Raw genomic sequence first — 26,534 nt, forward strand, 5'->3', positions numbered from 1 at the left:
TAAGTTTTGTTGAAAGTTTATGACTCACACATATATGTTTGTATAAATTTCGCTATTTGTTGATTCAGATAGAAATACAGGTAGTCTACATATATAAAAGCAATATTATTTGTTATTTTTTTTTTGCTTTAGATAATAAAATATAGTAATCTATATATATAAAAGCGAAAATGTATGTATGTATGTATGTACGCTTTTCCTCGATGTCCACAAAAGGCTTCTTTCAGAGAAGCGCTCGCTTGGTTCACAACTTCTTAAAACTTTTTATATCATCTATAAATTGTAATATCTCACACTTAACCACGGAGCTCGCCTGTCTATTTAATTTTATTGACTTTCAAACGTTAATTATGCCACATTTCCCGTATCGGCATGCGTTACATTCGGTTTTCGGTATAAACAAAAAGCGAAACTCGACTCGAAAACAGGCCCAGAGCCAGTGAACGTTTGGTCAATGCCGACTTCGTCATATCAGACGGGGGAGCGGTTTTTTAAAAACAAACAAACCGATTTATTGACCTCATTAAAAACTGTCCCGCACAAAATGCTGACGGCTGAATACCTATCGCTGTCACGTCAATCAAAAACGCGCACCTGTTTTGTTTTTTCACACTTTACTATTAAATTAATGTCGGCCATTTGGAAAATGCAGCGCTACAAATGTCAGAAACAAGGGGCGTTTCACTTTTCATATTTTATTGTTTTTATAAATTTATTTCAGTGTTTCGTTTACTTTATTATAAACTAGCGGGGGTACCCAGCGTTGCCCGAGTGTTTGTTTCCGGGACGGGGGGGGGAGTTTTAAAAAATGTTATGGTAGGTAAGTAGGAAGGATCAAACCCGGAGTCATGAGTAAAAGTAGGAAAATAAAGTGTGAAAAAAAAAACATCTGCAACGTTAACAGTTTGGCCACCAAGAAAAGTCCATTCCAGTTGCTTAGGAAAAAAAAAAAAAAAACGACTACGGTAGGTCGGCGCAAACGTGAAAATATAATGTGAATTGTCCAGCACGCTAACCACTACGCCACAGAGCACTGCAGCTTAGTTTGGTGATTTTAAATAACTTCACATGAAAGAACTACGAAGCCAAACCGGTGTTCTCTTCTCAACTGTTCCTTGTGAACGATCCCCAAACGGTGTTAAGTGGTGGCAGGGGGAGGAGGAATTTATTAGAGAGAAAATATTTTACCACTTCCATTGATCTTAACCGATTTTGGCCGTGACTTCTCAGCAGAAAAAGTATAGAAATCTAAGATTATCGAGGAATTTGAGAAATAATAAGCCTATAACACACCTCAGATATTGTTCTGCCGTTTGCGCATATCATATTTGCATTAAATATCTTGATTTTTAATCCTATTAATGTCAAAATCAGACGGGAAAAAATGAGTTCATTTTATTTATATAGAGATTAATATTTAACATTGCTTTCAAATGTGTACTTCATCTTGCTGTTTGGGGTGATTAAAGTATACATGGTCCAACGTTTCTAAATTACAAGAGGCTTTTCACTTTTCATATTTATTGTTTGGAGAGATTAGTAGATACATAGTCGGACATTTCGAAATCACTTTCTACAGGGTGGTCCACTTAGAAGTAGCCCAGAAAATGTATTAGAGAGGAGAAACATTCTTTAGTTTAAATTACTTGTAGTGTAAGAAAAGATGCAAGAAGTGCTCCCCGTTGACATCTGTGCACATTTAACGTTTGCAGATACTGCCTGTAGATCTTCTCTGGTGATTCTCCTGATAGCGTTGGTAATGTTCTCCTTTAGTTGGTCTACAGGGTGGTCAAAAAGTCAGGTAACATGTTAAAGGTAGAAAAAACAATATGATCCATTATAATCTTATATAGAGATCTTACCCCTCCTGATTTCTGGCTTTGGGGCTATGTAAAGGATAGCGTTTATGGCAAGAAGCCTGATACAATAGCGTCTTTAAAGTTATTTATTGAAGAGGAGATTGCGCGGATATCAGCTGACATGATTACACGTGTTACACAATCAGTGGTTAATCGCTTCCAGCGATTGATAGAGAGAAATGGACGACAATTAACAAAATAAACATATTTCATGTTTGTTTCATTTTATATTTCAATGTATGGTACTTAAATATACGTGTATTGCTAATATCGTTTTTCTTTAAAATGTTACCTGACTTTTTGACCACCCTGTAGATTGTGAGGATTATCTGCATAAACTATATTGTTTTAAAGTCCCCCAAAGATAAAAATTACCAGTATCATTGTTTAAATTATCTGTAGTGGTTTTAAAGATGCTGGAAGTGCTCCCCGTTGACATCTATGCATTTATGCGTTTGTAGATCTTCTCTGGTGAGTCTCCTGATAGCGTTGGCAATGTTCTCCTGTAAGTTGGTCTAGATTGTGAGGATTATCTGCATAAACTTTTTTGTTTTAAAGTCTCCTGAAAATAAAAATCACATGATGACAAGTCTGGGGAATGTGGTGGCCATAACCATAACCCTTTTGCTTATTGTTCTCTCTTCCGTAAACATGTCATGAATTCATGTCAGTGATCCGTGAGATGTGTGGCATTTAGCTTCATCTTGGAAAAAATTGCATTGTAGTGTCAGTTGGTCATTAAGAGAAAAGTTAGAAAAATTGGGCTACTTTTAACCCCCTAGGGCCTGAACATATTAATACTTATTAATATATATTAATAAAAATTCTGAAATTTGAACTTATAGATTTTATTAGATCAAGAATCATGAATCTGAACAAAGAAGCTGAGCACTCCGCGGGGGGGGGGGGGGGGGGGGGGGTTTAGGTACGCAAATACAATCACTATAATGATGGTGGTGACTTTGGTAACCGAGAAGAAAAAATTAATGGCCTTCTAAGAAAAATGGTTTAAAAATTTTATGAAAATAAATATCAACCTACATTGTGAAAAAAAAAAAAAAAAAAAAAAAAAAAAGGAAAAAGAAAAGACACTTTTCTAACTGTTACGGACTTTCACCTAACAATTAATGGAGAAAAGACATTTTCTAACCACTCCATACTTTCACCTAACGATTTAATAATAATAAAAAGAAAAAGACACTTTCCTAACTGTTGCGGACTTTCACCTAACAGTTGATTGAAAAAGATAAGATATCCCAGAATCTGTTAATTTGGAAGCCTGTCCAAAACATAATTATTTTCATGTATTATTTCCCTTTGTTTAATTATGTTTTCTCCTTTTAACTATTTGTTTTGTTTTTGTTTCAGATTTTTTACCTAATTAATAAATAATAAAGCGTTTTCAACGTACCAGTTGTTTTCGTTGTTAATTTGAGTTTATGTCTGCCAACGCACGCTTTCTAAAAGTTGACTGCTAGACGGTACTGTAGGTACCTGAAAGCAAGATTCTGAGGAATAAATGCTGCAAGTTCCAGAACAGTTGAAAGTTATGAAATGTGCCATATCTGTCCTCGAAATCAGTGAAATTGCCCATATTCCAATCGAATTAATTGATTGCCTGTTCTAGTCGGGACTCACCATAGTGCACCTAAAGGAAGCTTCACATGCCTCCCCACAGTGACTAGGCCCGCAAACTATTGTACTGTAGCGAATCTATGGTTGGTTTCATAAGATTATTTCTATATAATGACTTGAATTAAAGTTTAAAATGCAAAAGTTTAGTATCATGGTTCAGTTGTGCTCTAAACAAAAAAAATTCATTTCACACACACACAAAACACCCTTTCTCTCTTTCCCCCCCCCCCTCTCTCTCTCTCTCTCCTGACTATTTACCGTGAATATCTGCCGTTTATAGGCACTTAATTTCCTTCTATTCGTGTGTTAATTGACGGTCGCCTGGAAGAAAGATGCTAGCCTGTGAAGTCAAAAAAGACCAGCAGCAATTATTACTTCCTGCACTGATGATTGTGTAAGCATGAAACACCAATGTCTGTAGGTATAAAAATAATCGTGAATATTTATTTAAAACTATTGTATATATATACTAGCATTTTAGCCCGGCTTTGCTCGGGTGTTTTGAGGTGTACGCTTAGCAAAACAAAAAAAAGTCAATTTTTTTTTAATTTGACCCCTATTATGACCCCTTAAAATTTATAGTTTCGGGATCAAATCACTTTATTAAGTTAGATCCAGGTTCAAGGAACCTATATCTAAAATTTCAAGTGTCTAGACCCAAAATTGTCGGAGGAGTTTGGTAGAGTTCTTAAAGGTCAAATCGTTGAAATTTGACCCCTTAAAAGCAAAATTTCTGGCTGACACCCGTCACATTGATTTTCCCAAATCTCAGTACCCGGTATTTCAAATTTCGAGTCTATAGACTAAAAATTGACAGAGTTATTGCGTAGGGAAATGTACACAGACAGACACACACACAGACAGGTTCACTTTTATAGATATATATATATATCTCAGAGAGAGAGAGATTAGGATTGTGCCATATATGGCAGAGGAGGCCCTAGAGGGTTAAGTGGGCCGCTTAATCTGCAAAAAAAATAATATATGAATTAGAGAAAGGGCTACTTTTTAGTGGGCCACTTTGTATAAATTTTTAAGAATTAATACCAAACTTTTTGTTTTGAAGGGGAACATGGTGGCCATAACTGTTTGCTTATTGTTCTCTCTTCTGTAAACATATCATGATCTGTGAAATATGTGGCATTTAGTGCCATCCTGTTGGAAAAAAAATTGCATTGTATCTTGTGGTGTCAGTTGGACATAAGGAGAAATATTAGAGATATTGGGCTACGTTTAAGTGGGCCGCTCTGTATAAATTTTTAAGAATTAATATTAGCAATTGTTTTCAAATGATCTTGCTGTTTAGAGAGATTAAAGGATACAATGGTCTAAATCACACATTTTTTTATAAATTTATTTCAGTCCTGTGTTTGTGTACATGCAAGTTTAAGGGTTTTTTTCTGAAAACGCTAAACCACAGTTTGCATTGATACAGTTGAATATGGATTAGAGAAATGACTACGTTTAAGTAGGCCGCTCTGTATAAATTTTTAAGAATTAATATTAGCAATTCTTTTCAATTTTTAAGAATTAATATTAGCAATTCTTTTCAAATGATCTTGCTGTTTGGGGTGGTTAAAGGATACATGGTCCAACATGTCTAAATCACTTATTTTTTTATAAACTTATTTCAGTCCTGTGTTTGTGTACATGCAAGTTTAAGGCCTTTTTTTCTGAAAACGCTAGACCACACTGTTTGCATTGATACGGTTGAATTCCGTGGTGTTTTCGCAAGTGGGAATTTAACGTTGGCCGTTTCGAAAATGCCACACTACAAATGTCACAAGCAAAAGGCTTGACGCCCGTGTGCGTTTGCATGTGGGTTCGCAAGCCGGACCTCCGCGAAAACGACGAGGCGCACACCCCGCACGTATAGGGTTTCACGCCGCTGTGTGATTGCAGGTGCACTTTCAAATACGACAGCTGGGAAAAGGCAGATCCGCATAAGGTGCACGCGTGCGGCCGCTCGTTGGTGTGCGTCTTTAGGTGCCGCTTCAAGTGGGAACTCTGGGAGAATGCCAGGTCGCACATTTGGCACGGATATGGCCTCTGTCCCGTGTGCGTTAGCACGTGGCTTTTTAAGTTCGCTTTCTGGGCAAAAACGGCGTCGCAGAAATTGCAGGAGAAAGGTTTAACGCCGCCGTGCAGTAACATATGGCGTTTCAGGTGTGAGCTCTGGGAGAACGCCAAACTGCACAACTCACACTGGTGTGGCTTTTCCCCTGTGTGAGTTAGAGCGTGCGTTTTCAGATTTACCTTTTGTGCAAAGACGGCGCCGCAAAGATCACAAGAGAACGGCTTCTCCCCAGAGTGCACCCTCATGTGCACCTTCAGCTCAGCACTTTTTGCAAAGCCAGCCGAACAGAGGTCGCACGTAAAGGGACGCCTACCAGTATGCTTTTGCATGTGTATGCGCAAGCCGGACGACCTTGCGAATGCAGCATCGCAGATTTTGCAGCAATAAGGTTTCTCTCCAGTGTGGACGCGAACATGAGCCGTGAGATCGGATTTCCATGAGAAATCGGCACCGCAAACCTCACAAACATGAGGTTTCTTTCCAGCTTTCTTCGTCCCGTCGACCTTTGTTTGCGAGCCATTGCCGGTGGGTAAGCAGTCAGAATTTTTCACAACATTCGAGCATGGCGTCTTTCCGTCATGCGTTTGCATATGCGTCTGTAGATGGGAAAGCTCTGAAAAGTCCAAACTGCACGTCGAACATAAATAACGACTGTTCTCTGTGATCTGTGTTTGTCTTTCTGACTTTTCATCCGAACCAGACATTATGGTAATTTTGCAGAACAATGTGGATCAAGATGTTATGTTCTTGAAAATTGGCTGTTTTGTAGATTATAATGGTCAGCGTTCTTGGGAATTGGTTTCAATTTTAACCTTTGCTGAACAAATTATAATTGTAAATTATATTTGTTCTTTTATATAGAAGTCGTTAGAATTCTTGGGAATTAGTTTTTATTTTAAATTAGATTGTCTAAATTTTCATCCAAACCAGATATGATAGTACTTTTGTTGTAAAATGATTTCTTGAGAATTGGTTTTAAGTTTAAACCTATTACTCTTTGTTCGTCTTTCTAATTTTTCATCCAGACCAGATATGATGGTATGTTGGCTGAATAATTTTGATTAAGATGTAATTTTGCGGAACAATGTGGATCAAGATGTTATGTTCTTGAAAATTGGCTGTTTTGTAGATTATAATGGTCAGCGTTCTTGGGAATTGGTTTCAATTTTCAATTAGATTTTCTGTGGGTGGTATTTGTAATTTTTCAACCTTTGCTGAACAAATTATAATTGTAAATTATATTTGTTCTTTTATATAGAAGTCGTTAGAATTCTTGGGAATTAGTTTTAATTTTTAATTAGATTCTCTTTGGTATGTGTCTAAATTTTCATCCAAACCAGATATGATAGTACTTTTGTTGTAAAATGATTTCTTGAGAATTGGTTTTAAGTTTAAACCTATTACTCTTTGTTCGTCTTTCTAATTTTTCATCCAGACCAGATATGATGGTATGTTTGCTGAATAATTTTGATTAAGATGTAATTTTGCGGAACAATGTGGATCAAGATGTTATGTTCTTGAAAATTGGCTGTTTTGTAGATTATAATGGTCAGCGTTCTTGGGAATTGGTTTCAATTTTCAATTAGATTTTCTGTGGGTGGTATTTGTAATTTTTTAACCTTTGCTGAAAAATGTTAAGATATTATGTTCTTGCCAATTGGCTGTTTTGTAGATCATATTTAAGTTCTTTTACACAGAAATGGTCAGATTTCTTGGGAATTGGTTTTAATTTTAAACTACTTTCTCTTTGGTCTGTGTTTGTATTTCTAATTTTTCATCCAGACCAGATATGATGGTACGTTTGCTGAATAATTTTGATTAAGATGTAATTTTCTTGCAAATTGCCTGTTTTGTAGATTATATTTAAGTTCTTGATTACAGATTCTGATTTATTGGGAATTAGCTTTAAGTTTAAACTAGTTTCTCTTTGGTCTTCATCTTTCTAATTTTTCATCTGAACCAGACATGATGGTACTTCTGCTGTAAAATGTCGATTAAGATGTTATGTTCTTGCAAATTGGCTGTTTTGCAGATTATAATTAAGTTCTTTCACACAAATATGGTCAGAATTCCTGGGAATTGGTTTCAATTTTTCAATTAGGTTCTCTTTGGTCCGTGTTTGTATTTCACTTTTATTTATCAATGTGGAATGTGAGGATTAAAGGACTAAGATAAGGCAGCAGTACGAATTATGATAATTATACAATGGATGCAATTGCTGAACAGAAGAGTCTGATGGTATGGTCACATTAAAAGAATTGTTAAGACTTTTGGGAAAAGTCAGTTGATAGAGAAAGAACAAAAATAATCTGGGATTAAAAGTGATAAGGATAGACTTGAAATAAAGATCTTGAGACCCTGATAGTATTGTCACATTTAAAGAATTGATAAGACTTTTGAAGGTTAGTAGCTGTAAACAAGTTGAGGAAGTAAAGTCAGTTGGTAGAGGAAGAACAAAAAAAAAACAGAACAGGAGACACTGATGGTATGGTCATATCATATTGGTGAACAAAATTTAGAAACAGCCATCCAAATTTGTTGAGACCCTGATAGTATGATCAGTTGGTACAGAAAGAACAGGAGACCCTGATGGTATGGTCATATTACATTGGTGAACAAAACTTTGAAACGGCCATCCAAGTTTGTTGCTTGTCTGCACACTTGAAACCTGAAGAGAAAGAAAAAATAACTTATTAAAAAAACTAATAAACCCAGTGTAATATCTGTTCTAACCCTGCACATCCTAGCAAGATATATATTAAAACGACCTTGTGTCACATTTTGCTCTTTAATCTTCTATAATATAAGATACAAAATGTGTGTATTTTTATATGTTTGCAAGTCGGGGCAGAGTTAGACACCAGGGTCGTTTGGGTGCCAGGGTTGTGTCATCTATACTGTCTCAGCTCTAAGGCTTCTTCAATCTTTTTTTCTATTTCTTTCTTTCCTTTGTGAAGACTATTCCGCCAACCACTCCTTTCTTTGTTCCTCCTAACTCTCGACATTGATGTTCATTGCCTTCAGGTGCCGCTTTGTTACATCTTTGTAGCGAAGCTTCTGACCTCCTACCTTGCGGGTTCCATTTTTCAGTTCCCCGTAGAAGATCATCTTTGGAATTCGGTTTTCTTCCATTCTAGTAATGTGCCCGGTCCATCGTAGTTGCATAGTAGCAAGGGTAGCTTCCACACTATTTAGGTTTGCTCTCCTGAGAACTTCCGTGTTTGGTGTCTAGTCATGACCCTTTTTCTCTCAACCAACACACTTCCACTTTCTTTTCTAACCTTCGCTTCATGGGTTCGAGCCTACCTGCCTGCCTACTAGATTTTTTACATTTTTTGTTCAGCACACACCTTAAAACTCCCGGTCAACGCCGATCACCCAGGCTTTTATGTAAAATATTACAGACTAGTGTGGGGTACCCGGTGTTGCCCGGCTGTTTGGAGGTGTGCGTGTCAAATTTTTGCAAATCAATTAGATATTAATAAATTTCAGTGATCACCATTTTGTTTGGAGTTTAGAGTTATTATAGACTAGCAGGGGGTACCTGGCGTTGCTCGGGTGTTTGGAGGTGTGTGTCAAATTTTTGCAAATCAATTAGATATTATTGAATTTCAGTGATCATCATTTGGTTTGGGGTTGAGTTATTATAGACGAGCTGGGGGTAACCGGGCGTTGCCCAGGTGTTTGGAGGTGTGTGTCGGGGGGTTTAAATTAAAAAAAGTTTTTGGTAGGTAAGTATGAGGATCGAACCCGAACCTGAACTGTCATCTAGGCTTCAACCTCTGTCCCATCGACGAGATGTTACATCCCTCTGCCTGTTCTACAAATACTTCAATGGTGAATGCTCTGACGAACTGCAAACACTTGTACCTCCCCGACGTAACTACCCCCGACAAACCCGACAAGCTACTAAGTCTCATCCCTTTACAGTAGAGATCCCTAGGTGCAAGAAAGCCTTTTACTCCAATAGTTTCTTCCCCAGAACTGCGGGTCTTTGGAACTCCCTTCCGGGATTCTGCTTTCCCAACTGCAACGATATGCAGAAGTTCAAGTGTAATGTGAACAAACATCTTTCTACTCATCTCCCTTCATAATGGCCCTGCTAATTAAGTCCCTGATAGTAGCCCCCTGCTTCAAAGTGGCACTGTGCCTTGTTTGGGGTGAAAATTGAATAAAAAAAAAAAAAAAAGATTATGATTTATATGCGATATAAAAAGTTTTAAGAAGTTGTGAGTCGACCGATTGCTTCTCGGAAAAATCCCTTCTACAGACATACAAAAAAAGCGAACATACATACATACACACATTTTCGCTTTTATATTTATAGATGATGGACCCCAGCAGAATAAATGCTTTCATACTATGTAACCGTACTGAAATAATAATGTCATTATTTAGAAACACATTCTTAACATGAGGAGGACGAGGAGAGTTTTTTTTCCTCATATATGGCATTCCAAACTTTTTTTTTTTGTTTTTTTTTACTACTCGCCTGGGGATGACCAACGGAGGTCAAAAACATTCGCGATTATGAGAGATTTCTTTTTTCACTCGAAAAAAAAAAACGTTTGGAAAATGGTCCGACAAAGAGAAAAGGAGGATTAAAAGAAAAACAAGCAAGAGTTGTCTGTGCTATTTAATGAAACGGGCAGATATATATATATAGGCATAACCACTTATCAAGGCCTAGAGACCACTCGAGGATAAGGGTTAAGAGTGTACAGTAGTCAGTTGGACAATATAGTAATCGTTAGTAAAGGAAATTTGGTAAATTTATTAAGTGAAACGGCTCATCAAGAACTTGTTTACATTAGACTTGAAGACAACCATATTGTAGTCAGCTGGAAAGCAGGAAAACGGAAGACAATTTCACAGGATGTAGTTCTAATTGATTAGAGTTCTTATAGATGATGCTTTTTGTACTTGTGCATCTATGTTACCATACTGAAATAAGTCATTATTTAGAAACATATTCTAACCCACGACAAATTTTTTTTAATTGTTTTTTTTCTTTTAAAATTTTTAAAATCTTTTTTTTCTAAACTTTTTTAATAGTTTCTTCTTTTAAAATTTTTTTTTAATCCTTTCTTCAAAATTGTTTTTAATCGTTTTAATATTTTTTTTAATCCTTTTCCTTTAAAAAAAATTTTTTTAATCCTTTCTTCACAATTGTTTTTAATCGTTTTTTAAATATTTTTTAATCCTTTCCTTTAAAAAAATTTTTTTTAATCCTTTCTTCAAAATTGTTTTTAATCGTTTTTTAAATATTTTTTTTAATCCTTTCTTAAAAATTGTTTTTAATTGTTTTTTTAATATTTTTTTAATCCTTTTCCTTTAAAAAATTTTTTTAATCCTTTCTTCAAAATTGTTTTTAATCGTTTTAATATTTTTTAATCCTTTTCCTTTAAAAATATTTTTTTTTAATCCTTTCTTCAAAATAGTTTTTAATCGTTTTTTATTTTATTTTTTTTTATTCCTTTTCCTTTAAAAAATTATTTTTTAATCCTTTCTTCAAAATTGTTTTTAATCATTTTTTTTAGTTTTTGTTTTAATCCTTTTCCTTTAAAAAAATTATTTTTTAATCCTTTCTTCAAAATTGTTTTTAATCATTTTTTTTATTTTTTGTTTTAATCCTTTTCCTTTAAAAAATTTTTTTAATACTTTCTTCAAAATTGTTTTTAATCGTTTTTTTTTATTTTATTTTTTTTTAATCCTTTTCCTTTAAAAAATTATTTTTTAATCCTTTCTTAAAAATTGTTTTAAATCATTTTTTTTATTTTTGTTTTAATCCTTTTCCTTTAAAAAAATTTTTTTTATCATTTCTTCAAAATTGTTTTTAATTGTTTTTTCATTAGTTTTTTTTTAATCCTTTTCCTTTAAAAAAATTTTTTTTAATCCTTTTCCTTTAAAAAATATTTTTTAATCCTTTTCCTTTAAAAAATATTTTTTAATCCTTTTCCTTTAAAAAATTTTTTTTAATCCTTTTCCTTTAAAAATTTTTTTTTAATCCTTTTCCTTTAAAATTTTTTTTTTTTAATATCCTTTCTTCTTTGAAAATTTGTTTCAGGGATGTTTATATGGCACCAATTACCGTTGTATTAACTAAAGTAACTGAAAATATTGGTATGTTTTATATTTACTAACCAGAGAAATCTCATCCACGAGGGCGCTCAATAAGTAATGCCCTTGATCCTCTTCTCATAGCAGTGGAGCAACGGAACTTGGCACAATTATTTTCTCTGCATAGGAATTGAAAAGTGTTTGCAAATTGATTTTATTTTGAGATTTGAACAATGACTAAGCCGAAAACGAGACGATACACAAGATGGTCATTTCAAAACTAAAGCCGTCAATTTTTTTTTTTTAACCTAAAAAAAAAAAAAAAAAAATTGGTGAAGATAAAAAACATTTTAATTAATGAAAATCAAATTTTTGTCCTTCAGAATTTATTTTTCTGCAGATTCAAGGTCTCTATCCACTGCGCAAGTGCTCTATATGGCTGCTGCTGTGTGGGTCATGAATTAACGATGTTTTGGCATCGTTCAAATGCCTCCGCTCGATTTGTTTACACAAAGAGCATCGCTTAATATGTTAATGGCAGTTTGTTTATCACTTCCCAGTATGCTCAACCCAAGATAGGGAGCATTATAGTCATCCACATACAGTACTGTTTCGCTGTATCACAGCTCATCAGTGCAGCTAAACAGGTAGCTGCCTGAAGCCAGGATCGAAACCCGACCGCCTAATGACAATCAAGGCTTTTATCCATTGCGCTATACTGCCTTCCGTTATTGTTGGTGTCTCACCAGGTTTTGGCCAAGTAAGCCTCTGGCCGACTTTGGGTAGGATTGAAACCGCTATCTTCAGACAATTCTCACCTGGAACCGTAGAGATTCAACCTCTCTATCAACTGCGCTACGGGCCCTGAAGGGCGATCAAGGTTGGATTATTTGGCTTTATAAATCTACGTTTATTTATTAGTATTTTACTATTATGGAATAGGGACCGTTCTGAAATAAAAAAGTTATTTAGAAAGCCATTCTTAATATTGAGAATATTGGTCTTATAAATCTACGTTTATTTATTATAGCAATGCACATAAAAAAATTTAACTGGCTTAAAATATTTCAATATTGGTATATATAGAAAGAGCTTGATGAGCTAAGAAAGAATCTTTTTAAATTTTTAAAATCCAATTAAAATCAAGGAAGTTATGACTGTTTAAAAAAAAAATAAATAAATAAAATAATAATAAAAAAAAAACTGCAATTTTTTCTCGGTCAACTGACACGACAAATAAGTATTAAATAAGTTTGTTTTTTTTCCAAATAATTTAAAAGATATGAATAAAAACATTTATGGTTGTATAGCTAAGAGAGAAGGGCCTCGCCTCACTCATAAGGGAAAGACAACAAAGTACTCCGGTAGTTTTTGCCCCCTGATAACCCCCTATACCAAAGTGGCAAAAGTAGTGCAAAAAATGTGACAAAATGCACTACTTAAATGTTTTCGTACTTGTGCATCTATCTAACCGTACTGAAATAATGTCATTATTTAGAAACCTATTCTTAACATGGGGAGAGGAGGATGTTTTTTTTTTTTATTACATTTTCACCCCAAACAAGGCACATTGCCACTTTGGTGTAGGGGGCTATTATCAGGGGCAGCAACTACTTGGATTTTTTGGTCTTATAAATCCACGTTTATTTATTATCTCATCTTCCATGGTCGGGTCCGTGCCGATTGGTATATATATATTAATTAATTGGAATTTCTTGAGATGTGTATTATTTATTTATTTATTAAACTTTTTTGTTAAATACGCCTGGTATTACTCTAAACCAGCCTTTAAATAAGATGCCCCCAATCTAAAAATATAAGCCGTTCACAAGTTGCATTATTGAAACATAATAAGGTGAATTTTGAAATATCGCGAGGTACCTAAAGCAAAAAAACTAAAATAAAAAATAATAAAAAAAAAAAGTTAAAAGCATTTAACCCCCACACCCACCACATCCCTTAAGTACCAGAACAACCCAGGTCTGCTAGCTACTATTCAGTTTTCAAGATGACCTCTGAAGAAAGGGTTGGTGCCTTCAGAGCTAAATTAAAATCTTTATCCATAACTGTTGAAATGTATCCTGTCTTAATTTTGCCAATTTTTGTGTATTAACATATATATATATATATATATATATATATATATATATATATATATAAATAAATAAATATATATATACATATATATATTTTATTTATTTATCTTTGCTCTCTTATTGCAGTTTTACTAAAAATTGAAACTCCTTAACATAACTTATCATGTCTTATTACTCGTGTTTTAAACTTTTTTGTTAAATATGTCTGGTATTACCCTAAACCAGCCTTTAAATAAGATGCCACCAATCTAAAAACATAAGCTGTTCACAAGTTGCACTATTGAAACGTAATAAGGTGAATCTTGAAGGTTCTATTGCGAGGTACCTAAAGCAAAAAAAAAAAAAAAAAAACTTCCACGGATTAATATGGGAGGGGAGACTATCTTCAAATTCTAATCTAAACTGGGAATGGGCAAAGGACTTATACTAAGTAGATATAAATAAGTCCCTCTTACCGTTTTTCTTTTTTTTTTCTTTTAATGGAGAGTAGATAATGCAGTGGATGTGTTATCGGCAGCTCCAGTAACTCTTGCTTCTCCTTTTTTGTCCCTCAGGAAGGAGGCTGTCTTATCAGCAGGTGTAAAGTACTGGGGCTGCTGTATTACCATTTGGTGAATGGATTCTGGACCATGCAGTAGTCTCTGGTGGGGTCTCTTGATGCCATACTAGTGGGTAATTGTTACGGCTTTACCTTATCATGTGCTACAAAAAAAAAAAAATTTCCCATCTTTCCTCTCTTACTTTCCTTCTCTGTTCTGCTCTAACCAAATATGCTGACCTGTTCCACAAATCCCAAAATCCTGACATATTCTTTCTAAGCGAAACTGGAATAGGGCCGACCACCTCCCTAGATGAGTTCATAATTAAAGGATACTCTAACTTAACATCTAAATCTGACCCCCAAGATCGCCATGGGTATGGAATATGTGCCTACATTAAAGATGGCTTCCCATGTGGCAGGGATATCTCCAGAGAAGACCCTAATTTACCTCATATGTGCTTCTTAGTTGCACTTGCTTACACCACTGCATTTATATTTGCCCTCTATCGGCCCCACAACAGCAGAGTTACTGTCTTTAAGAATATATCAGAGACAATTGACCACCTCCTGTCTGCTCATCCCTCGGCTAACATTCACATTTGCGGTGACTTCAATGTCCATAATGTGGAATGGCTGACCCACGCAAATAAGACTGATGATGAGGGGAGGTTCTCTCATGATTTTGCCATTGCTTATGACCTCACTCAGATTGTTCGCGAGCCCAGCCGTGTGCCCGATACTACCAGTCAGTACGCAAGCCTTCTAAACCTTTCTCTATCAACTTCCCCTGAGCTATGCTCACGTTCCGTTCTATCTCCTCTGGGATCCTCCAACCACTGCGTCGTATCAGTTAAGATAAAAATGAAATATAATAAATCTACAGACGTACCTCTCCACCGTACTGTATACCAATACTCTATGGCAGACTGGGATAGCTTCCGTACATTCATATCTGATCTACCTCCCCATTCCATGTTTAAAAAGGATGTGTCCTCTATAGTATCAGACCTGACCGAATGGTTACTTGTAGGCAGACCAATTCATACCATCTAAAAAATTCCAACAAAAACCTAACAGCCAGCCATGGTTCTCCCCTGAATGTGCTGTTGCCATCGCACACAGAAATCACTTTTTCCGTAGCTACCAACGTAATAGATGCACTGAAAATAAAGCTGCTTCCAGGACCGCCAGCAACCACTGTAAAAGAGTAATAAAAAATGCAAGAGAACTATATGCTCAATCCGTTAAATCAAAAGTAGCTGAGCAGCGGCTTAGTTTGTCCCAGTTCTGGCAAATAGAAAATAGGATCCTGAACAGAAACGTGCGTTCTATCCCAACCATTATCAATGGACCAGAGGTCATCTCGACAGCATCCGACAAGGCCAAACTATTTGCCAAAAACTTTGCGGCAAATTCTTCCCTGTGCGACGAAAGCCATCAACTCCCCATATTCCCTCCTATAACAGACAACATGCTATGTGCAACATACATATATCTGTGCGTGAGATCGCCAAGCTAATCAAGAACCTTGACTCCAGTAAAGCAACTGGTCCTGATGATATTCCAATTATAGTGTTAAAAAAATTACAACCAGAATTTGCCCCCATACAAAACTGTTTAAGCGTTGCCTTAAGGAGAAGTGCTTCCCAACACCCTGGAAAACCTCATCAGTATCCCCTGTATTTAAGAATTCAGGTGATAAATCATCCCCCTCTCAGTACAGACCAATAAGTCTCCTGTGTGTCATGAGTAAGTTGCTGGAATCCACAATAAATAGAGTAGTCAACCACCTCAGCAGAAATAACCTTCTTAGCGGCACGCAATATGGTTTCTGTTCTGCTATATCTACAGCAGATGTGCTAACGGTTATATCTCATAGGATTAGCGAATCTCTCGACAAAGGCTTCATTTCTAGGGCAATTGCTCTCGACATATCAAAGGCCTTCGATAAGGTTTGGCATAAAGGCCTACTACACAAGATTTCCAGCTACGGTATAACTGGAAATATTTTCTCGGTCATTAAATCATTTCTCTCCGATAGGCTCATAAGAGTAGTGGTTGATGGGCAGAAATCAGAGGCCCACAGTATTAATACTGGTGTCCCTCAGGAGTCCATACTGGGCCCAACTCTCTTATGATCTACATCAATGATCTCCCAAAACACATACTAAAATCCTTTGTTAACATCTATGCTGATAACACGACTATCTATGGCAACACATCAAAGGCCGTAAATGATGATGTTCTCTCTGATTTTCTCTCCTCTGATCTTGAGCGCGTGGTACAGTGGGGAAAGAGATGGCTAGTTACCTTTAATGCATCTAAGACCAAGCTCTTATCTCTATATCATAAACGCTCTGATCCCCATCTGGCATCAATTGAAATGGATGGCTCTCGTCTAGGTGAGGCCCCATGTTTTGATAAGCTTCTGGGTTTGACATTTACTCCTGATCTTAAATGGAACACATACATCAATTCCGTGGCCAAGGTTGCTGGGAAAATGGTGGGATCCTTCTACCGCTCCAGAAGATATCTCACTAATGATGCAATTCTCTATCTATATAAAAGCCAAGTACATCCAAAGATGGAGTACTGTTGCCATATCTGGGCAGGAGCTGCTAAAAACAGCCTATCCTGCCTTGACAAAATAGACTTCGTGGCTTGGTGGGGGATGCCCTTTTCTCTTCCCTGCAACCTCTCTCCCACAGAAGAGACGTAGCGAGCCTGTCGTTGTTCTATCGTTATTTCCATGGCAAGTGCTCGTCTGAGCTCCATTCTCTGGTCCCCCCCCCTCGCCAATCTTTCTCAAAAAACACCCGACTAGCTGAAACTACCGTCAATAATTTTCCCGACTCCTTATTTGTGCCTAAATCAAAACGTAGATACCATAAACAAAGCTTCTTTCTTGAACTGCACGCCTGTGGAACTCTGTTCCGCTTGCCTGTTTCCCTCCCGACTTCAACCTGGATGTCTTCAAGTCCAACACAAACAAATTCCTGATAGACCGCCCCCCCCCTAAGTAATGACACCTTACCAATTCTCCAATACTATTGCTACACTATCCCATTGATTACTGTACACACAATAACCCTTATCCCCGAGTGGCCATTGGGCCTTGATAAGTGGTGAACTCCATGTAAAAAAAAAAAAAAAGTTTTATACAAATCCAAGGCATCAAATTTTTTTAAATAACTAAGTTCAGCATTTGCCCCCACCCCATTTAGCCCCAAAAGTCCCCAGGAGACGTCAAATCCTGGTGAAAATGAGCCAACAGTGAAGTTTTAAGCCTAAACATACGTAAATTTGCAAACAGCACTTAAAGAAGCAGTTAGACTCTTAAAAAGATCTCTCGGTTGGAGTAACTAAAAATCTGACAAGATCCGCCCGTTTTTGTTTATATTCTTTGTCAGTGAAAAAAAATGTGCAAACAAACGCGGCTGTTTTTCAGAATAAGAGAGCATTTTTAAGACTAGTAAACATGAATCAGCTGACAGAGAAGGTAGACAAAGACGGACAAACGAGACTTTATTTTAACCAACGTTTGGTACTTAGGCAGAGAAGATACCATGCTATTTTTTAAAAATAGTATTTTCAAACTAATTTCAAGTTTAACCATATCTTTCATTTATTAAATTATTAGGTGAAAATACAGAATAATTAACACAACACCCTCCCGATGTTAAAAATGGCTTTCTAAATAACGTTATTATTTCAGCACGGTATCTTCTATGCATGAGTGCAATTTTTTGTTCATTCAATTGTTAGGTGAAAGTACAGAATAGTTAACAAAACACTCTCCCCTCTCCATGTTAAGAATGGTTTTCTAAATAACGTTATTATTTCAGCACGGTACTTACTATGCATCTTTTGTTTATTAAATTGTTAGGTGGAAGTAAAGTATAGTTACAAAACACCCATCCCCATGTTAAGAATGGCTTTCTAAATAATATTATTTCAACACGGTACCTTCTCTGCATGAGTACCATTTGTTTTTTTTTGTTTATTAAATTGTTAGGTGAAAGTACAGAATAGTTTTAGGAATAATATATTATATATATATATATATATATATATTATAGTTAACAAAACACTTTACCCTCCCCATGTTAAAAATGGTGTTCTAAATAATACCGTCATTATCTAAGCATGGTACCTTTTCTGCATGAGTACAATCTTTCGTTTTTTGTTAGGTGAAAGTACAAAATAGTTATAAACCACTCTCACCCTCCTCGTGTTAAGAATGGCTTTCTAAATAATAAAGTTACCTTTTCTGCATAAGCAGCCAATGTTTAATTGAACAAAAAAATAAAAAATACACATTTATCTTTTCTTTATAGTTAAAACACCCTCCCCATGTTAAGAATGGCTTTCAAAATAATGTTATTTCAGCGTGGTACGTTCTTTATTGTTAACAAAACACCCTCCCCTCCCCATGTTAAGAATGGCTTTCTAAATAATAACATTATTGTTTAAGCACGGTACCTATTCTGCATAAGAAGCCAATATTTACTTGAATAAATAAAAAAATATTTACCTTTATTTTATAGTTAAAAAAACACCCTGCCCTCCCCATGTTAAGAATGGCTTTCTAAATAATAACATTGTTTCAGCACGGTACCTTTTCTGCATAAGCAGCCAATGTTTACTTGAAAAAAAAAAATAAATAAATATTTACCTTTACTTTATCGTTAACAAAACACCCTCTCCTCCCCATGTTAAGAATGGCTTTCTAAATAATAACATTATTGTTTAAGTACGGTACCTTTTCTGCATAAGCAGCCAATGTTTACTTGAAAAAATAAATAAATATTTACCTTTACTTTATAGTTAACAAAACACCCTCCCCTCCCAATATTAAGAATGGCTTTCTAAATAATAACATTATCGTTTCAGCGCGGTACCTTTTCTGCATAAGCAGACAATGTTTATTTGAAAAAAAATAAATAAATACATATTTACCTTTACTTTATAGTTAACAAAACACTCTCCCTCCCAATATTAAGAATGGCTTTCTAAATAATAACATTATTGCTTCAGCACGATACCTTTTCTGCATAAGCAGCCAATGTTTACTTAAAAAAATAAATAAATAAATATTTGCCTTTACTTTATAGTTTACAAAACACCCTCCCCATGTTAAGAATGGCTTTCTAAATAATAACATTATTGTTTCAGCGCGGTACCTTTTCTGCATAAGCAGCCAATGTTTACATGAAAAAAAAAATATTTACTTTACTTTATAGTTATCAAAACACCCTCCCCTCCCCATGTTAAAAATGGCTTTCTAAATAATAACATTATTGTTTCAGCACGGTACCTTTTCTGCATAAGCAGCCAATGTTTACTTTAATAAAGAAAAAATAAATATTTACCATTACTTTATAGTTAACAAAACACCCTCCTCTCCCCATATTAAGAATGGCTTTATAAATTATAACATTATTATTTCAGCGCGGTACCTTTTCTGCATAAGCAGCCAATGCGTATTTGAAAAAAATAAATAAATGTTTACCTATACTTTATAGTGAACAAAACACCCTCCCCTCCCAATATTAAGAATGGCTTTCTAAATAATAACATTGTTTCAGCGTGGTACCTTTTCTGCATAAGCAGCCAATGTTTACTTGAAAAAATACATAAATATTTACCTTTACTTTATAGTTTACAAAAAACCCTCCCCTCCCAATATTAAGAATGGCTTTCTAAATAATAACATTATTGTTTCAGCGCGGTAACTTTTCTGCATAAGCAGCCAATGTTTATTTGAAAAAAATAAATAAATATTTGCCTTTACTTTATAGTTTACAAAAAACCCTCCCCATGTTAAGAATGGCTTTCTAAATAATAACATTATTGTTTCAGCACGGTACCTTTTCTGCATAAGCAGCCAATGTTTACTTGAACAATAAAAAATAAATAAATATTTACCTTTACTTTATAGTTACAAAACACCCTCTCCTCCCCATGTTAAGAATGGCTTTCTAAATCATAACATTATTGTTTAAGTACGGTATGTTCTCTGCATAAGCAGCCAATGTTTACTTGAAAAGAAAAATAAAATAAATATTTACCTTGACTTTATAGTTTACAAAACACCCTCCTCTCCCCATATTAAGAATGGCTTTATAAATTAAAACATTATTATTTCAGCGCGGTACCTTTTCTGCATAAGCAGCCAATCTGTATTTGAAAAAAATAAATAAATATTTACCTTTACTTTATAGTGAACAAAACACCCTCCCCCCCCCCCAATATTAAGAATGGCTTTCTACATAATAACATTATTGTTTCAGCGCGGTAACTTTTCTGCATAAGCAGCCAATGTTTCCTTGAAAAAATAAATAAATATTTAACTTTACTTTATAGTTTACAAAACACCCTCCCCTCCCAATATTAAGAATGGCTTTCTAAATATTAACATTATTGTTTCAGCGCGGTACCTTTTCTGCATAAGCAGCCAATGTTTACTTGAAAAAAAAAATATTTACTTTACTTTATAGTTATCAAAACACCCTCCCTCCCCATGTTAAAAATGGCTTTCTAAATAATAACATTATTGTTTCAGCACGGTACCTTTTCTGCATAAGCAGCCAATGTTTACTTTAATAAAGAAAAAATAAATATTTACCATTACTTTATAGTTAACAAAACACCCTCCTCTCCCCATATTAAGAATGGCTTTATAAATTATAACATTATTATTTCAGCGCGGTACCTTTTCTGCATAAGCAGCCAATGCGTATTTGAAAAAAAATAAATAAATGTTTACCTATACTTTATAGTGAACAAAACACCCTCCCCTCCCAATATTAAGAATGGCTTTCTAAATAATAACATTGTTTCAGCGCGGTACCTTTTCTGCATAAGCAGCCAATGTTTACTTGAAAAAATACATAAATATTTACCTTTACTTTATAGTTAACAAAACACCCTCCCCATGCTAAGAATGGCTTTCTAAATTATAACATTGTTGTTTCAGCGCGGTACCTTTTCTGCATAAGCAGCCAATGTTTACTGGAAAAAATAAATAAATATTTTCCTTTACTTTATAGTTAACAAAACACCCTCCCCTCCCAATATTAAGAATGGCTTTCTAAATCATAACAATATTGTTTCAGTGTGGTACCTTTTCTGCATAAGCAACCAATGTTTATTTGAAAAAAAAATAATAAATAAATATTTACCTTTACTTTATAGTTTACAAAACACCGTCCCCATGTTAAGAATGGCTTTCTAAATATTAACATTATTGTTTAAGCACGGTACCTTTTCTGCATAAGCAGCCAATGTTTACTTGAAAAAAAAATAATAAATAAATATTTACCTTTACTTTATAGTTTACAAAACACCCTCCCCATGTTAAGAATGGCTTTCTACATAATAACATTATTGTTTAAGCACGGTACCTTTTCTGCATAAGCAGCCAATGTTTACTTGAAAAAAAAAAATAAAATAAATATTTACCTTTACTTTATAGTTAACACAACACCCTCCTCTCCCCATATTAAGAATGGCTTTATAAATTATAACATTATTATTTCAGCGCGGTACCTTTTCTGCATAAGCAGCCAATGCGTATTTGAAAAAAATAAATAAATATTTACCTATACTTTATAGTGAACAAAACACCCTCCCCTCCCAATATTAAGAATGGCTTTCTAAATAATAACATTGTTTCAGCGCGGTACCTTTTCTGCATAAGCAGCCAATGTTTATATGAAAAAAATACATAAATATTTACCTTTACTTTATAGTTAACAAAACACCCTCCCCTCCCAGTATTAAGAATGGCATTCTAAATATTAACATTATTGTTTCAGCGCGGTACCTTTTCTGTGTAAGCAGCCAATGGTACTTGAAAAAATAAATAAATATTTACCTTTACTTTATAGTTTACAAAACACCCTCCCCTCCCAATATTAAGAATGGCTTTCTAAATAACATTATTGTTTCAGCGCGGTAACTTTTCTGCATAAGCAGCCAATGTTTATTTGAAAAAAATAAATAAATATTTGCCTTTACTTTATAGTTTACAAAACACCCTCCCCATGTTAAGAATGGCTTTCTAAATCATAACAATATTGTTTCAGCGTGGTACCTTTTCTGCATAAGCAGCCAATGTTTATTTGAAAAAAAAAAATTAATAAATAGTTACCTTTACTTAATAGTTAACAAAACACCCTCCCCTCCACATGTTAAGAATGGCTTTCTAAATAATAACATTATTGTTTCAGCACGGTACCTTTTCTGCATAAGCAGCCAATGTTTACTTGAAAAAATAAATATTTACCTTTACTTTATAGTCAACAAAACACCCTCCCCTCCCAATATTAAGAATGGCTTTCTTAATAATAACATTATTGTTTAAGCACGGTACCTTTTCTGCATAAGCAGCCAATGTTTACTTGAAAAAAAAAAAAAATATTTACCTTTACTTTATAGTTAACAAAACACCTTCCCCTCCCAATATTAAGAATGGCTTTCTAAATTATAACATTATTGTTTCAGCGCGTTACCTTTTCTGCATAAGCAGCCAATGTTTATTTGAAAAAAATAAATAAATAAATATTTACCTTTACTTTATAGTTAACAAAAGACCCTCCCCTCCCAATATTAAGAATGGCTTTCTAAATAATAACATTATTGTTTCAGCGCGGTACCTTTTCTGCATAAGCAGCTAATGTGTATTTGAAAAAAACAAATATTTACCTTTACTTTATAGTTTACAAAACACCCTCCTTTCCCAATGTTAAGAATGGCTTTCTAAATAACATTGTTTAAGCACGGTACCTTTTCTGCATAAGCAGCCAATGTTTACTTGAAAAAAAAAAAATAAATAAATATTTACCTTTACTTTATAGTTAACAAAACACCCTCTCCTCCCCATGTTAAGAATGGCTTTCTACATAATAACATTATTGTTTAAGTACGGTACGTTTTCTTCATAAGCAGCCAATGTTTACTTGAAAAAAAAAATAAATATTTACCTGTACTTTATAGTTAACAAAACACCCTCCCCTCCCAATATTAAGAATGGATTTCTAAATTATAACATTATTGTTTCAGCGCGGTACCTTTTCTGCATAAGCAGCCAATCTTTATTTGAAAAAAAATAAATAAATAAATATTTACCTTTACTTTATAGTTTACAAAACACCCTCCCCTCCCAATATTAAGAATGGCTTTCTAAATAATAATATTATTGTTTCAGCGCGGCACCTTTTCTGCATAAGCAGCCAATGTTTATATGAAAAAAATAAATAAATATTTACCTTTACTTTATAGTTTACAAAACACCCTCCTCTCCCAATGTTAAGAATGGCTTTCTAAATAACATTGTTTAAGCACGGTACCCTTTCTGCATAAGCAGCCAATGTTTACTTGAAAAAAAAATAAAATAAATATTTACCTTGACTTTATAGTTTACAAAACACCCTCCCCATGTTAAGAATGGCTTTCTAAATAATAACATTATTGTTTCAGCACGGTACCTTTTCTGCATAAGCAGCCAATGTTTACTTGAACAAAAAAAAATAAATAAATATTTACCTTTACTTTATAGTTAACAAAACACCCTCTCCTCCCCATGTTAAGAATGGCTTTCTACATAATAACATTATTGTTTAAGTACGGTACGTTTTCTTCATAAGCAGCCAATGTTTACTTGAAAAAAATAAATAAATATTTACCTTTACTTTATAGTTAACAAAACACCCTCCCCTCCCAATATTAAGAATGGCTTTCTAAAGAACATTGTTTAAGCACGGTACCTTTTCTGCATAAGCAGCCAATGTTTACTTGAAAAAAAAAAATAAAATAAATATTTACCTTTACTTTATAGTTTACAAAACACCCTCCCCATGTTAAGAATCGCTTTCTAAATATTAACATTGTTTAAGCACGGTACCTTTTCTGCATAAGCAGCCAATGTTTACTTGAAAAAAAAATAAAATAGATATTTACCTTTACTTTATAGTTTACAAAACACCCTCCCCATGTTAAGAATGGCTTTCTAAATAATAACATTTTTGTTTCAGCACGGTACCTTTTCTGCATAAGCAGCCAATGTTTACTTGAAAAAAAAAATAAAAATTTACCTTTACTTTATAGTTAACAAAACACCCTCCCCATGTTAAGAATGGCTTTCTACATAATAACATTATTGTTTCAGTACGGTACCTTTTCTGCATAAGCAGCCAATGTTTACTTGAAAAAATAAATAAATAAATATTTACCTTTACTTTATAGTTTACAAAACACCCTCCCCATTTTAAGAATGGCTTTCTAAATAATAACATTATTGTTTCAGTACGGTACCTTTTCTGCATAAGCAGCTAATGTTTACTTGAAAAAAAAATAATAAATAAATGTTTACCTTTACTTTATAGTTAACAAAACACCCTCCCCTCCCAATATTAAGAATGGCTTTCTAAAGAACATTGTTTAAGCACGGTACCTTTTCTGCATAAGCAGCCAATGTTTACTTGAAAAAAAAAAATAAAATAAATATTTACCTTTACTTTATAGTTTACAAAACACCCTCCCCATGTTAAGAATCGCTTTCTAAATATTAACATTGTTTAAGCACGGTACCTTTTCTGCATAAGCAGCCAATGTTTACTTGAAAAAAAAATAAAATAGATATTTACCTTTACTTTATAGTTTACAAAACACCCTCCCCATGTTAAGAATGGCTTTCTAAATAATAACATTTTTGTTTCAGCACGGTACCTTTTCTGCATAAGCAGCCAATGTTTACTTGAAAAAAAAAATAAAAATTTACCTTTACTTTATAGTTAACAAAACACCCTCCCCATGTTAAGAATGGCTTTCTACATAATAACATTATTGTTTCAGTACGGTACCTTTTCTGCATAAGCAGCCAATGTTTACTTGAAAAAATAAATAAATAAATATTTACCTTTACTTTATAGTTTACAAAACACCCTCCCCATGTTAAGAATGGCTTTCTAAATAATAACATTATTGTTTCAGTACGGTACCTTTTCTGCATAAGCAGCCAATGTTTAATTCAAAAAAATAAATAAATAAATGTTTACCTTTACTTCATAGTTTACAAAACACCCTCCCCATGTTAAGAATGGTTTCTAAATAACATTATTGTTTCAGCACGGTACCTTTTCTGCATAAGCAGCCAATGTTTACTTGAAAAAAAAAATAAAATAAATATTTACCTTTACTTTATAGTGAACAAAACACCCTCCCCATGTTAAGAATGGCTTTCTAAATAATAACATTATTGTTTCAGTACGGTACCTTTTCTGCATAAGCAGCCAATGTTTAATTCAAAAAAATAAATAAATAAATGTTTACCTTTACTTCATAGTTTACAAAACACCCTCCCCATGTTAAGAATGGTTTCTAAATAACATTATTGTTTCAGCACGGTACCTTTTCTGCATAAGCAGCCAATGTTTACTTGAAAAAAAAAATAAATAAATATTTACCTGTACTTTATAGTTAACAAAACACCCTCCCTCCCCTCCCCGTGTTAAGAATGGCTTTCTAAATAATAACATTATTGTTTCAGCACGGTACCTTTTCTGCATAAGCAGCCAATGTTTACTTGAAAAAAAAAAAAATAAATATTTACCTTTACTTTAGTGCCCTATGTGCTTCTTCTGGTCGGATTTTAGCAATACACACACACACATTATATATATATATACATACATATATATATACATATATATGTATATATATATATACATATATATGTATATATATATATCTCGAAAACTGTTAGAGAGAGAAATAGGCGAATAGATGATTGTTTTGCAAATTAACGACACTCGTCCGAAACAAAGAATCTATTCACCGAGTTGTTCTTACACAAGATGAAGTGTAACAGTTATTTGCAAGAAGACGGTAATGCTTGGGAGCAACCGTATGCAAAAGAATAAAGCAATAAAAGCAAGAAGTTTAAAAAACAAACAAAAAAAAAAACAAACAAAAACGACTCGCTTAATAATAATCTCACGCATGCGCCTGTGTGTCTCGATGTCGTCACTTCCGGTTGTAACGTCAGCTATGGTAAAAATTGTCTGCTCCCTCTAACTTCCGGGTTCTTTCGGCTAGTGAGTGAACGATAACACAGTGTGACCCGAATATAAGAAAAACAGATGTAAGAGAGATTTTTTTTAAATGTGTAGTTTAGCGCCGTAAATTACTTGACAAAAAAGAAAAATTATAAAAACTATTTATCTATGAAGAAAAACTGGGTTTATATTACTGTACACATAGAT

General features: G+C 34.1%; 1 protein-coding gene across 1 annotated transcript; it reads right to left on the reverse strand.

Moving 5' to 3' along the window:
* Positions 1 to 2,866: 2,866 nt before the first annotated feature.
* LOC145270858 (uncharacterized) lies at positions 2,867 to 26,260 on the reverse strand. The gene is made up of 2 exons (XM_080126417.1): positions 25,883 to 26,260; positions 2,867 to 8,239 (listed from the first exon to the last, which is right to left on the reverse strand). Exon 2 carries the CDS (start codon positions 6,273 to 6,275, stop codon positions 5,112 to 5,114), a length of 1,164 nt encoding a protein of 387 aa, XP_079982543.1. The 5' UTR covers positions 6,276 to 8,239; positions 25,883 to 26,260; the 3' UTR covers positions 2,867 to 5,111.
* Between the last annotated feature and the right edge of the window lie 274 nt (positions 26,261 to 26,534).

The sequence above is a fragment of the Euprymna scolopes genome, chromosome 46 (assembly GCF_053919585.1).
Source record: "Euprymna scolopes isolate OS-2025 chromosome 46, ASM5391958v1, whole genome shotgun sequence".
NCBI lineage: Eukaryota > Metazoa > Mollusca > Cephalopoda > Sepiida > Sepiolidae > Euprymna > Euprymna scolopes.